General features: G+C 32.5%; 1 protein-coding gene across 2 annotated transcripts in view; it reads right to left on the reverse strand.

The window, feature by feature from the left end:
• Positions 1 to 2231: 2231 nt before the first annotated feature.
• The window catches only part of LOC106753001 (BEACH domain-containing protein C2), a 61766-nt gene continuing 48461 nt past the window's right edge, over positions 2232 to 15536 (reverse strand). The window contains exons 28-32 of one of the 2 annotated variants that reach the window (XM_014634783.2): positions 9676 to 9789; positions 5109 to 5475; positions 3482 to 4254; positions 3050 to 3172; positions 2232 to 2622 (exon numbers count right to left, since the gene is read on the reverse strand). In XM_014634783.2, coding sequence (XP_014490269.1) covers positions 2545 to 2622; positions 3050 to 3172; positions 3482 to 4254; positions 5109 to 5475; positions 9676 to 9789 — 1455 coding nt within the window. In that variant the 3' untranslated portion in view covers positions 2232 to 2544. Of the gene's footprint in view, positions 2623 to 3049; positions 3173 to 3481; positions 4255 to 5108; positions 5476 to 9675; positions 9795 to 15536 lie in introns of those variants that run through there. The other variant, XM_022777346.1, reaches the window with a different exon arrangement.

A 15536-nucleotide genomic window follows, 5' to 3' on the forward strand; every position in this document is an offset into this window, starting at 1 on the left:
AATATCAGATTTAAACTCGGTGTAAGAGTGTCCTAGATTTTGAAATCTAATTTAGGAGTGTTTTAGATTTTGAACATATCGAATTTTGGAATTCGATATATGAATTTATTGTTGATCTTTATTTTAGTTATTATTATTGAACAAGTGGAGTATTGTATGCTCATGTGATATAAGTAATTAGAATCTTGATATCTAAGATGGAAGATTATCCTTTAAGTTTTACAATTTCACAAATAAATGAGAGTTTCATATCAAATTTCTCTTCTTTTATAAATGAAATGTTTAATGAAAATTATACTGATAACTTCATAGCTGATGAAATATTTATTACGTGATGATACTTCTATGGGTTCAACGAATTTCTTTTAATCTTGATTTTGTTGTTATAATTGTGAGATCTGATAAAGCTAATGATCAACTAAAGATTAAAACATATTGCTAGGATGTGAAAGTATAGGAAATATAAATCTGATTTTCAAGTTATACAAAAAAAACGTGATTGTTCTTTTAAATAGAGGCAAACTGTTGGGTAATAAAAAAGTGTGAATGGTGAAAGCAATCTATGAAATATCATAAACATATCAAAGACTTTAATTGATTATTTTATGCTGATAGGTTAAAACTTAATAAATATTTATTGTTTATTGATGTAATTAAGGGTGAAATAAAATCTACAAACATTCTTTTCACTCTCAAAGAAAACAATGAATCTAATGTAACAATAATCAAATATAATGTAAGATTTAGAAGAAAGAGAAGAAAAATAATTGAGAAAGGGGAAACCCATGTTTAAAAGGAAGAGTTTGATCAATGCTCATACTAGACTAAAACATAAAATAATTTAAGATCGAGAGAATTATGCAGTTAAACCCATTTACTTTTAAATCTAAACATTCAATATAAAAAATAATTATTTTATTTTAATTTAATAATTTAATATAATATTGTTTTTTCTTTTTAAAACCATAAATTTTTAGCAATTCTATTTTTGCTTAAGTTTTAAGTTTCTCATATTTTTAATTAATTTTTTATATGTTGAATATTCAAAGTTTTTAACTTGAACTACTATCATTTAACTTTTTTTTTCTTATCATCTTAACTTTTTTTATAAGAATAAGAATTGTAAGATTTTGTAATTAATATAAAATAATATTGTAATTAATGCAAAATAACAAATAGAATTTTAATATTTTAATTAAAAATATCTTGAATAATAATGAAATTCTCATTAATGATGATGACAATCATGATAGGCAATGATTGCAAGAATCACAATAATCTTATTATAGAACACATAAGACAACAATCATGTCATTAAATTAAAAAGAAAAATTAATCAAATGACATTCAGTTAAAAGTACCCCAACTTATCGGGACTTCAAATTTAATTAAACTAATCATTTTTTCAAATACATGTCATTCAAATTTTTAACCTTCTTTTTTCTAATTATACTTACATATAACTAAGAATGATTTAAGGTTTTGTTACTTGCCGGTTTGGTATAATAAACTGAAAAAACAAATCTCATTGAACTAAAACTAAGTTTAACAATACTCAATGAAACAATTACCTAACGTCTTTCAGGATTATTTTAATACGGTGACAACTCTAAATATTAAGCCACAAAATCACAAATTACTCAAATTCACCACAATTGTGATGGCTAATTAGAGTTTATTTACTCGACTTAACGTGAATAAATTTTTTATAACCACACACGTTGATAGGACGTTATATTTGGTAAGATTGAGTTTATCATTTACCCACCAACATTTTAAATAAGATATCCCCAATTAAAATAAGGTAAAACAATAAAATATCAATAATTCCTTTAAACTACCTAACATTTTTGTCCACTTTATTTTATGAGATGTTTAAATAACAAAATTTAGTTGTAATACTTAGCAGGGAGGATGTGAAGGGATCATTGTCATATAAATATGCCTTTAAAATTAAAGGCGTGGCCAGGAAAAAATAATTCCCAGTTCCTTATCATTCAAGCTTAAGAGATATGCAACGATTAAAATGTCTTGATAATAAACGATCAATTTGATACCGTAGCAGCCTTTCCTCAGCAACATGGACTTCGATTCATGGAGTAGTTTATACGACAAGATATTTGAAAAAGTAACAACAGAAATTTGATTATATTAACAAATTCAAACCTCAAAATCTAATCAATCGAAACATCCGAAAACCAGCAGCATTACAAGGAAGAATAGAAACAGCATTACAAGAAAGAATAGCTATTATATTTTAATTCTCTGTAATAAAAAATTGGTGGGACAAAAATGGCTCAAACCTCAGTCGGAACTCAGAAGCTTGTCCAATATCAACACTATAGCACAACCGGAGGAGCAAAGAACCCTCTGCCAAATCTAAAAAATCTAACACTAGAGGTAATAGTAGGATGCTACATATGTCACAAGACTAAACCATAGGGGTCCAACCAATATGCTAACAAACCTGTCATAACCTCAACCTAACTTTCCTAACTGATTGTGTGTAGAAGATCTTTAACCCATTAATGTATACCCTACAAGCTATGATTTTATGAGAGGCTGAAGTCCATCACCTTCCCAGCCAAGCTTGAGCATTTGATCGACAACTTTCAAGCTTAACTGCAAACAGTAAGTGACAGTATTAATAACCATAGAATGGAACAGTTTAGACATTAAAACAATTACAGGCGCAACAGAGAGATTTATTTAGACAAATAGTTGGCCTTCATTTCATGCACATAATAGGTTGAAATTTCATCGGTGGCTGTCATCAACTAAACTTCAGATGTGGTAAGAAGAATAGTGGAAATTTCACAACCATTTAAAGTCACTGGCATAACGCAAAAATATTTTGATTCTCTATGCACTTGGTTGGTTCCAGAGAATACACAAAAACATCAAACTACACTAATATTATGCAATTTAAGAAACTGCATGGGCAATATATGAAGTTTGTTCTGTTTATATGTTTACAATTCAGGAGAATTAAAAAAGAGGACTCCAGTTCAAGGGCTATTTGGTATTTCATATGAAAGAATTAACTTACAGCCGGATCAGTAAAGATTATCAATTGCTTATCCAAAGTTGAAACCAAAAGATTTGTGTTATCCTTGTTTAGAGCCAGAGCTGTGATATCCTGCCCTTCTTTCAGCTTCAATACATGAAATACCTACACAAAAATGTATAGAAGACTTGTGATCTTTGAGAAAACTGACTACTATTGGGAACCCGCAAAAAATGCTAGTCCAAGAATATTTACTGTCTCACTAGAAATCAATTATTTTTTATTTGAAAATATATCTGCAGACGTTTTTATAATAATTCCAGTACAAGACAAGAAATGAAAAAACTTGCTTTGAATGTTGCTCTTTCAGATAAAATGCTTGGTTTCGGTGCACAAAAATGAGGAATGAATGCCGCACTTTAATTTGTCATAAAACGTAAATGCAAATTTAAATCTGAAATTTTAATGCTGTACCTCGAGCGTGTGCATATCCAGGAAGCAAATAGATGGCGATGGAACATCTATTCCAGTGTTTTCAAAAGTTTCTTCTGATTCTGAAAAAAAATTGTCACCTGACTTCTGCGAGTTTGGACTATTATTATAGGGTCTACCATTTTCAAGGGAATTTATTCCAATCAAAGCACTCATCCCATCAACCGAAACTTCTATGCAACTGATACTGCAAAAGAGAGACAATTGTGTTCTTGCAATTGGAGTACCATTAAGTGTAAAAGTACTGAGAGTATGCTGAGATTCATTCCAAGTCATTACAACCCCCTCAGAGGAAAGGCAGACAATATGGGCCTCCACACCATCCAGCCTTCTAATTAAACGCCCCCTTCTTATAGAGTGCAAGAGGACATCTGATGAATGGGAGCAAGAAACAACTATCCCAATATCCGAGTTAACACAACAACTAAGTATTTCAGTGCGGTGGCCCCGAAGAACCTGTATGGGACCTTCAATTCGTCGTCTCCTGTCTTTTTCTAGCAAGTGCGATGAACCATTACTAGTTGAAGATGATGTGCCTGTTCCAGCGGAATGTTCTGACATGATACTTGTGTGGGATGCAAGTGCCCTATGTATTCTCCAGAGTAATACTGTGGTGTCTCGGGATCCCGTCACTAGGTAGTTACTATCAGGTGAAAGACCAAGGCATGTTACAGGAGCACAATGCCCGTAAGCTGTTTCTAATGTTTTAGCTCCATCTGAGGATATTAGCCTAATACTACTATCAGCATGCCCACCTAATCAATCAGAAGCAGAACTACAAAATTAGATGTCAAATATTAAGTATACAAAACCAACTACAACAAAATGTAGTCCATGTTTCTAAAACTCTGTAAAGAGCCAAGACGAAGAAAAAATATATATTTTATTGGTTACAGATATACAGAACTGTAGATATTACAATGCTTTTGGATGCTAAATTTGGTCACCATACAAGCAATGTTTTAAAACTTGGATTTGTATTGTAGGTATAAATACTGCTTCTCGGTTCATGGTTCATGGTTCATTGGTTCAACGTTGTTGAATTGTGGTTGAACCAGTACCAGTTAAACTTTTTTTATATTATATAATGTATGAAGTAATAAAAAATGTAATGTATTAAGATACAAAAAAAATAAATATTAACATAATTATATGTTTCGTAAGACAAGAAATACTAGTAACGGGAAAAAATTATTTATAACTAAATGTATTCCTTAAATGTGTTTTTTATTTATCTTAAAATTTTTTAGTTTAAATTTAAAATAGAAATGCAAAAGTTTGACAAATACTAGTTCAAACTGGCTTTCTGCACAGTTTTGGACCTTTTCTGAAATGAACTAGCTTTTTTGGAGCTACCAGACTAGACACTAGACTGATTTCCAGTCATTCCATCCCAGTTTTTAGAACTAAGAATAAAAGGAAACATTATAACATGAAAATAATCCCACACAATTATGGTTCAAACCCTACCAAATATTCCATGTAGTGGATAAATAACACTATTCAATTAATTCGAAGTATTGCAAGCATTAGTATAAAACCGCCAGAAGAGCTCGCTTTATAGATAAGAGGCAGGATATAAAAAAATCTCGAGCATTTCTAGATTTACCAGTAATAACTTCTTTGCTGCATGTTATAGAAACAACAGCTTGGCTTCTAATTCCAGATGCAGCAAATGCTACTGCTTGGGGGAATTGCCACTCGACAGAAGATGTGGCTGGTGCTTTGAACATGCGCATAATAGTACCACCAGCAGAGGCTAATGTAGCTTTTCTGTGTTGAAAGAGGAAAGGAGTACCCTGCCCATCAGGTGTATTGGGCTGCCACTTGTGTTGTACAACATGAGCTGCTGGTGCATTCATATCAACAACCACAACTGTATCTGAAGATGCATGGATAGCAGCTGCAGGAAGATTGCAGCGTTCTGGGAATGGAACATCATATGGTTTGACTTCTTTTGGATTACGGAATATTGTCTGATATTGAAATATAAACATTGTCACGTACTTAACATTGAAAATGACAGTGTATTTACATGCTCTGTACCAAGCACAGTAACTCTTTCATAAACAATAATAGTCAAAGGTTTACAAAAATCTAATGCCAAAAATTTTCATTTACATCGTTTTAGATTAAAAAAAGTGTTTTAGATATCAGGTATCCCCACACATTTCAAAATCAGCATATATTTCCTAAAAAGAACACTAGTGATCAGGCTGAGACAATATTAAAAACAATATTCTAATTTACAACAAAAAGTGAATTCACTGATAAAAAAGCAAAATGGAAATCCACATGCCTATGTTGGATAATCTAATGAAGTGCCAATAATGTATCAACAAGAAGAATCCGAAAGAATATTTAATCAAAATCGCAAGCAACGTGAATTCAAATGAGTTCACAACTTGCTGTGAATACTGATAGTCAATACAGATGCAGCTTCTGAGGAAAGTATAATATTGGAATAATGTCAATGTTGCTTATTTTTAGAACCCCATAAGCACAACTTTCTCACACACATGCAAGCATAATCTGGTCTTTAACTCATCCATTTGTTTCGGTAACAATAGAGCAAAAGAAAATTGGGATAGAAAAAGGATATAATACTGCTACATTTCACCGTTTCTTTGAATAGAGAATCAGGAAAGAAGGAAGTTACTTTGGTAGGACCCACAAGAATTGTTTTCCCTCCAAATTGGAATAAAATGGGAAGAAAATCACTCTCCTTTTCCATCTGGCTTAATTTTTAATTAAAAATAATATGATTTAAAAATAACTTTATGTTATGCAAAGATTTCAGATTAAAATTATTTTGTCGTTATAAAAGTGTTTCTATCTAATTTATTTCTTTACACTCGTTCAAACAATAAAAGAAATTCCTCAACTCTTATTTATATCCGTTTAAACATGTTTTTCCATTTTATTTCTCCTCTATTTCTACAATTATTTATTTCCTTTGCATTTCATCCCTAAATCCCAATCCAAACAAACATGACAATGTTAAGGGAAAATTGCAAATACCTCCATCGAGGTCATGTTAAATAACACTAACATCCCTATAGTTTTAAAATAGACATTTACCTTATTTTATTAATACACACATTCACAATTTTCATCTTTCTTAGGTTTTTAATAAATGACATTCACCTCCCACGTACTTTTTATAAAGTAACACTTGCTCCCTTAATTTATTTTAAATATCATATTGACAAAAACTAAAAAAATATGAAAATTTAAATTAAAGGTTAAAAATTTTAAAATCAGGAATCTTTTATAAACTGTTGTTAGTTGTTAGTAGGATATTTGTTGGAATTTTAAGAGTATTAGAGACAGTTTTCAGATTCATGAAGAGTTACAATTATTCATGAAGAGTTACAACCATCCATGAAGAGTTACAATTATTCATGAAGAGTTACAACCATCCATGAAGAGTTACAATTATTCATGAAGAGTTACCATTCATGAAAAGTTATAATCATTCATTAAGAAATGTAACTAGTCAGAATCTGGTATCTCTTGGATTTGAAAGATGCTTGCTCAACATCTATATAAAGGGATCTTATGCTCTATTGAAATATGAGACTTGAGAGACTTTTTCTCATTATTCGGTCATTCTCTTAACACATAAATCAATTCCTGACAATCATATTCTTGTTTATCGTTAATACCAAGAGTGAGTATTATTGTTATATTTCTTCTTTGTATCTCAAAAGCGGATTTCGTGATCTCCTTCACTCTTATATAAGGGACGAAATATTGCTTTTAGGAAAGTGGATATTCACGCCTAGAAGAATATATTAAGTCTACATTGTTGTTCATCTTGTTTCCCTAAGGTCTTGGAAAATTGTTCCAACAATATTAAATGTACTACTACTAGGAGCTGTTAGAAAATTCTAAAGATCTCTTTTTAATCATTACTTTCTTTATAAACAGAGGTCATGCATCCTTTTCAAATCAATCAATTGAATGAAAAAATCTTTTCTTTTCTTAGATTAATCCTTTCATGTTAGTATCAAAATTCTCGATCTCGCGAACCCTTCTTCTGTATTTCTTCTTTCCCATCTTAACTACAGTTCATTTTAAGGTTACTTAAAGTGCACCTATTTCCCTTGATTATTGGGGCTACCTAAAGTGCACCACATGTTGTGGTTCTGTAAATGTTGTTTATGTTGTTGTCATTGGAGTTGCCACCATTGTCATTGTCGAAGCTTTCACCATGGCAGGAGCTATCAATTTATCGTTGTTAGAGCTTTCCATCTTACTATTCTTTTTATTTAGGATGGTGGTCCTATTATTTATTTTAACATGACAACTCTATTAAGCAATGTTGATCTTCCACGCTTGTTTGATGACAACCACCTTAATGATCGAAATTATCTCTATTGGGCTCAATTTATCAAATACATGTTTAAGGGTATGGGTAGACTCAACCATATTAAAGGAGAGGTCTAATCTTGGAATAACCTAATTTCCAAATTTTAGACAATAATGACTCACGAATCATTACATGGTTATGGAGATCCATGACTACAAAAATAAGTAGAAATTATATGTTCTACTCTAGTGCCTTGAAATTTGAAAAGACCTTGCAAAATACTTATTCCATGTGATAGGACATCTCTACATCTTATGACTTAAAAATCCAGATCTTTGATGCCAAGCAGACCACCCTATTGAAACTGAACTTACTTACAAAGTTTTGTAGATGTATATATTTATACTACAAAATGTAGAGTACAGTTGTATAATATGTCAAGGTAACCATACCTTGTTCTGAAACATTTCTTAAAAGTTAAATTTACTACTCTTTTCTATGTTGATGACATGATTTGTGTAGGAGATGAACATGAGAAATAAATCTTGAAAGAAAAGATAGTTGCTCAATTTGAAATGAAGGATCTAGAAAAACTAAAGTACTTCCTTGGATAGAAATAGCTTACTAAAAGAATGACATCTTTATCTCCCAAAGTTCGTATGTTCCTGATCTTACACATGTAAAACTGATTGCAAGGCCATTAGAGTTCCTATAGAGCAAAACCATATGTTGGAAGTCTCACATCGACTAAAAATATGACCAATTTATAGTATATATGTGGATGCAAATCTCACCTTACAAGCAGGTTTTGTAGGGTTGAGTTAGGCTTAAAGTCCACTTCTTAACATGGTATCAAAACTATGGTTAAAGTCTATCCTAGTGACATTTGTTGTTTGTTGGACATTTTGTTCTACCCTCTATCGGACCACCCATTAATGTCTAGTCTCACACTCGAGATGTATATACCTCGGCCTGAGGGGGTGTGTTGGAAGTCCTACATCAACTAGAGATAAGACCAATTTATGATATATAAGTGAGTGCAAATCTCACCTTACAAGCCAGTTTTGTGGGATTGAGTTAGGCTTAAAGTCCACTTCTTAACACCATAGAATTGGAAATGATGAAGGCATGTTGTGAATAAAGGCCAATGTCAAGTATTTGTGGGGAAGCTCATTTACTTAGCTATCACTAGACCTGACGTAGATGTTGTGAGTGTAGTTAGTCAGTTTATGCATAATCCAAGAGACAGTGATGTACTAGCTGTGAACAAAATCCTTCAATATTTGAAGACAAGTCTAGGAAGGGAACTATTGTTTAAGAGGAATGGAAATTAAAAATAAAAGTTTATATTGATGCAGATTAAACAAGGCCTGTCACTGGTAGGAAATCCACCTCAAGATATGATATGTTCTTGGGTGAAAATTTGGTGACCTGGAGAAGTAACAAACAAAATGTTGTTGCAAGGTCTTGACAAGGAGGAATTCCCTAACTATAAAATAGAAAACAACAATGCCAAATAGAAAATCAATAGAACAAAGCTATCCAATCCCTTAGCATATCTACTAGTTCACCATTAAATAAATTAGAAGGATAAGATGTAATTTCCTTTTGATGGTCAGTACAGATGTTATTTGTCAATAAAAACTATCTATAAGAAAGAATTATCTGAATGTTGTGTCTAATGACATACCACACAGTATGTAATTAGACCAATTTACAAAATCAAATACATTAGATTCATGCCTAACAATCAATTATCAATGATCCTAATTTGCTAGAATCTGTAACAGCTAATGATTAATAAATCTGTAACAGTTAATGACTATTTACATTCTAACACTATCCAATGATCAGCTGTTACCTGCAAATGTAGAACTTCTGCTAATGGCTTTTTCTTCAAGTGAGGAACAGTCAGAAGTTGGGATGGTGTTTGTCCAAAATAAGCAATCTGATCTTGTATGGCACGCTGTTGTACCTTTACTTGTCATGAATAAAAGATAATATTAATCTACATAAACACGAATAAGTTATGTTCCTACAACCATCTTACAACAGAGTAATTTAAGGGTACATTACATTGGCTTCCCCTATGATTAAATTTAGTATGAATAAATTTATTCTAAAACCTGCTTTCACACGTCCCTTAATTTGTTATCTTTTAGGCAATGTGTTTGGTTTGTGCATAAAAATGAAGGAAGTATATGTAGTTCTTTAAAAGAAAAGAGGTGTAAATGCATAAGAATTATACATGAGAAGGGACTTAGGTATAGTTTTTTATCAGTGAGGCCTAGGAGTACAGCTAACATCAGGGAAGGTTAGCACAATTATCCCAATTTTTTCCATATAACTTTTATTATCCACTCAATTACAATTATTAGCAACATATTTTTTGGATGTAATACAAAACTACTAATTAAGCAAGAATCTTCAAGGCATGGTATCCATGCCTTTATGGTCAAATAGTCCAGAGTTTGATCTATGGGAAAACAATCCATTCATTCCCCTGAGTGCATGTATGATGATCTATCAACTATTTATCAAAATCTAATGGACCTTCTGATCTATACCTCAAAGATCAAAATTTTTCCAACAATTTTTTTTTTTCATATTTAAACCTCTCCTAAATTCAACACTTTTAAATTTGCAAATGTTAGAATCTGTTTTATTTATGTCAGAATCATTATTTTTTATTAGTTATATTTTTTCCTTATTTAACCGATTATAATTATTTTGAATAATGGGGATATCCCTAAATCATAGGGATTTGGTTGTCTACAAGTTATTATTATGCTTCCTAAAGTAGCTTCCTAGTCCTGTATATATGAATTGTATTCTTAGCATAATAATAATAATATAAGATTCTACCCTAAATTATGAGAGCAAAGAATATAATTTAACTTTTTTTGGAACTAAAATAATTAATGTTTAAAATAAGAACGGATCCTCTATATAAGAAACAAATAGTAATACATTTTTCTCTTCTAAATATAAGAAACATAAACCACTTTCAAATGCATAATTGTTAATCTCTTTTTGTTCCGTTAATTTATTGTAAAGTATATTAACACGATATTCATTGCTGCCCGTGAAAGTGGGTGCATCTATCGTGCCATTAACAATATGTTTTCTAACTGGTTACAAGAAAGACTCAATGAATTATTAACAGTGTCAATAAATATAACTAACACTTGAACTTTTTAGTTTTATGAGTATCTTTGATATAAAATTAAAATTTATGACATTATTCATTAAAACAAATTTAACTACTTTTATACAATTTCATAACTACATACATTTTCCTATAGAACTTGAAGTGGTATATTTTTGTCGATGGATTGGATATCCATCCATGAAAAATTTACTAATAGATGGATTTTTATCAAATGGTTCAAGACAGATCAGGATTTTTTAAATAGTTCAGCAGATAAAAATTGAGTAATGGATTATTTTTATCCAATCTATTATAATCCAAATTAAAATTTTTCTGTTTCATTCATTTACCACCCATACTTGCTACTCTAATTCTTCGAATAAAAGGTTGTCTCCTAACGCAGGATAGGTAATCATGTGCATTGGTCATTGCCTCAAGCTCAAAGAACTCATGCAGCAGGGACGTTAAGGAAGTGAAACAATGGATGTAATGGAAATGTGTCCCGATTACAAAATTAAAAACGTCGTTTATACTATAACTAATAAATACAAGGATTTATAGTTATTATCCTAAGTGTCGTAATAACAAAGAAAGATTGTCTGGTACATGAGTGTGTAATAACAGAGTGGAGTTGGTAGTTATCTGACACTCTAGAGGAGCCAAGGACCCACCTATGGGTGTCATTTTAATCCACCACCCATGGGTCAGCCCCAGCCCTATTAAAAAATAAGCCCCATTTAAGTGGCCCACTCAACAGGGGGCTTTTTGAAAGCCCCCAGCCCCAGAAGCCCCTGATAGAATGGGTTGGGACAGTTAGGGGTGGGTTGAGCCCCCTTTTCTGATCAAACTTATCCTTCTTTCAAGAAGGCATGCAGATACACTCATTGAAACCTTTGCGATCCAAACCTTCGCGACATTCTTCCTTTTACTTTACTGAGGAACGATCCAAATCTACGCGAACCTCTATCGACAACCTCGCAACGCTCTCTTCTGCTGAGACTTCGCCAAATCTATTCTTAGAACACTCGGTTCCACCTCCAGATTTCACTTACTTCCGGTAAATCTTCTTTTTCTTTGTTTTATTTTTGTCGAGTTTTGGTTTTCTCAAGCCCCTTTTGAGGGGAAGTAATGGATTCAATTCTAGATTTGAATCATGATGTTGGAAGTCGTGGGTTGAGCTTGAATCAGTAATTCTGTAGGCTGGAATTTATGTTAAAGTAGAAGGATAGTTTATTAACCTGTTACATGATCATAGTTCCAGTGAGTTACTAGCTATGTGCAGTGTTTGAAGTACCCGAGGAAGGCTTTATTATTAATTTTTGGTCTGACAGAAATAAATTTTTTGATTAAGTTGCTTCTACTTGGGATGTTGATTGTTAGATTGAGATTTTTGCTGGCCACAAAAAATTTCATACCGGGTACATATAGAATAATCCAATTTTTGGGTACATATAGAACCAACTTGCAACACCTCTTATAGTTTGAAACCCTCATGCGCAAATCTGCATGTAGACTTACCATAAGGAGCAAGACTTACCAGCCATCTTACACTTTTACTTAGACTAAATGACCTCAAACAGAACATACGTAGAAAATGACATCCCTTTAATACCCTATATCTATATAACATATATGGAAGTATAGTTAAAAAATTATCACAAAAGTACTAAATTATTGTTAAAGAATCTCGTTGCTCCTTTGTTTTACTTGTTATGACTCAAAGATTGTCTCCATGACAGTTGTTTTTTTTTATAATCTAAAATGTAACTTATGACAACCAAAATGGATTGTTATCAGAAGACATGTATGTGAAAATTTGAGGTTAAGTGGTGTGATATAGGTATTTGATGAAATGTTTAGGAAAAGAAAGATTATATACAAAAGTTTGAGATTTTTTTATGAAAATTGTAACAACAACAGACATAGAACTTATTGTATTGGTTCTGTCAAAGTTTGAGATTTTTTTTCTTGCGAAATGTGATTATCTAGTTAACTTTAATTAGTATTTATACTCAAATATTCTGCCATTCTGTCATTCTCTGTTTTCACTTTGACTTTTTGATTTTTTATTCAGAAAAAAAAGGGAAAACCAAACATGAAAACAGTAGAAAGTTATGTTTAGTGTTTCCTGTACAAGCATTTGAAAATTGGAAGCAAAGTAAAAGCAAAAAGTGTTTTCTCAAACGAAATGCTCATAAGTGTCGATTCATTCTCATATGTTTAGAGTGTGTGTGTTTTCTTTTTCATTTTTAATTTTTTTATTTTAAATCACCTTCAATGGGTCTGTATTAAAGGGAAATGTAATTAACATTTGAATTCTCTTGTGTAATTTAGGTTATTTCTCGAATATTATTCATTGATCCATGAAATAGATATGTTGGTTTGACGTTGAATCCACATCTTGTTCAGAACAGAGCCCCTCCTTATGTAAGTTTTTTAGCTTATATATTGTTGATGGGTGATAAAGACATATTTTACCATGATTTCAGTAATGAATTAAGAGAAAATATCAACTTTTCCTTTACCTTTTATCTTGTAGATCCTAGTTTTCTCTTAGTTTAGAAAGTGGTTGCACTTTTAACTTTAATGGAATAGTTTGATTATTAATCCCTGCTTTTATAGGCTTAAAGTATTTGGAAGAAGTCTGTGCATCAAATGAAGACACTGGAACCCAAAGAAAGCAAGAAAAATAGCCTAAAAGGTGAATTCTGGGATGCTGCCGCTGAGCTGCCGCTGGGCTACCGCTCGAGCGGTGACAATGCTGTTCCAGCCAAAACGTGGCGCCCGGGCGCCCTAGAAGGGCGTTGGGCGCCCTTCAGCTCGCACTTTTTCTCAATTTTTGGCACCTGGGCGCCCCAGAGGGCGGCGGGCGCCCTTTGATTCGCTGTTGGTGCCTAAATTGGCGCCTGGGCGCCCCAAAAAGGGCGCTGGGCGCGACTTTTTGCTGACTTGGCACCCTTGACCTATAAAAGGCTCACATTCTTCGAGGGTTGCAACTTCTTGGCGGCTGAAGCATTGAAGCATCGTTTGGCACCTCTTGGAGCTAGTTTTGGACTGTGGGAGCTCTCCTTTCCTTCTCCTTGGGTCTCCTTCTACCCCATTTTCTTCTATTGTAAGCTCAAGCCCGCCATGACTATGGAGAGCTAAGTTCTTTTATGTTGGGGAATGATGTAAACTATACAAACCTTTTGTAAATGCACTTGTTCTAAATGAAAATATGTTTTTCTCATTACTTGTTAGTGTTTATTTCTATGCTTAAAGCTTGTTATGACTTGATCAANCATGGCATGATGTTAGGGTTTGCTTAGTATTGGGAAATATTTTGTGAACCTTGAAATGAACATAAACACCTAAAGGAAATAGTGTCTAGGGATAGAGCTAGGACCTTTGGTTGTCTTAAACTTTTTTTCTTAATGCAGGTAAACTTGTTGGGTTGCCAAGGAATTGGGATTTTACAAGTGAACCTAGGCTTTCTCACCAAGAGATTGGGTTTAAGTAACTTAGCTAGTTGACAAGAGCAAGTTAATGAAGAAGAGTGGTTGTGTGCATTTGCATATGATTGTATAAGTTGAAATCATTCTCCAACATATTCATTCCACATATTCATCAATCGTTTCATTTTCACGTGTTTTGGCCCCAAGTAGTTCAAACTTTTACTTATGCATGACTTTTACTTTCATTGCACAATCTCACACTAAAATGGAATCATTCTTTAGCTTAAATTAGTTAGCAATTATATGATAGTAAAATAATACCGAAGTCTCTTGGGAAACGATATCCGGTATTACCGGTTTTACTACTTGCACGACTTGGTACGCTTGCCAAAGTCTCAACAATGGGATACTTCATTCCATGAATTCTTTAAGTGTTTTTTCTTTCCTTTCCAACTACTTTTTGCTCTTCAATGTTGTTAAGTGATATATTTCTTCTTTTGATGCTTCCACAATTAATATTATGATTGGAACATGTTTGGATTAACTTGAATACACGTCTGAAAAAAAACAGAGAATGTTCTAAAATTTTAATATTATTGATAAATGAATTGGTTGTATCATTGTATTACATGTGTTGCATAGATGTTAATTCTCTCTACACTTTGTGTTATGTCTGGCGAAGCTAGAAGGAATGCTATATCAGAGGGTACACTCCCTCTTTCCATCATTGCTGCATAAGGTCTTTTCGTTAGTTGCTTCAAGAGTCTCTTTTTTGTGCCTCTTTTTTGTTTATTTTAGTTCATTTATCCCTTAAAAAGAAGATGCAATTAAATCAACTTGCCCAAAACCAATAGTTAAAGTAGCTACCAATAGATCAAGTAGATTTTGACTATACTTTGATACTGATACATATCCAATAGTATGGGAATGGACTGGTTACCTTGTTAACTATGGTAACTCACTCACAGCAAGAAAACAATTGAAAAAGAATGAATTATTTGTATTCTCATAACCAGAAATATCGTACAATCAGTATATGGGAGAATAACCTCCCTCAATATAACGAGAGCCTAACCCCCTCACTCACACAGCAAGGAAACAATTGAAAAAGAATGAATTATTTGTATTCTCATAACC

This window comes from Vigna radiata, unplaced genomic scaffold (assembly GCF_000741045.1).
Source record: "Vigna radiata var. radiata cultivar VC1973A unplaced genomic scaffold, Vradiata_ver6 scaffold_122, whole genome shotgun sequence".
Classification (NCBI taxonomy): Eukaryota; Viridiplantae; Streptophyta; class Magnoliopsida; order Fabales; family Fabaceae; genus Vigna; species Vigna radiata.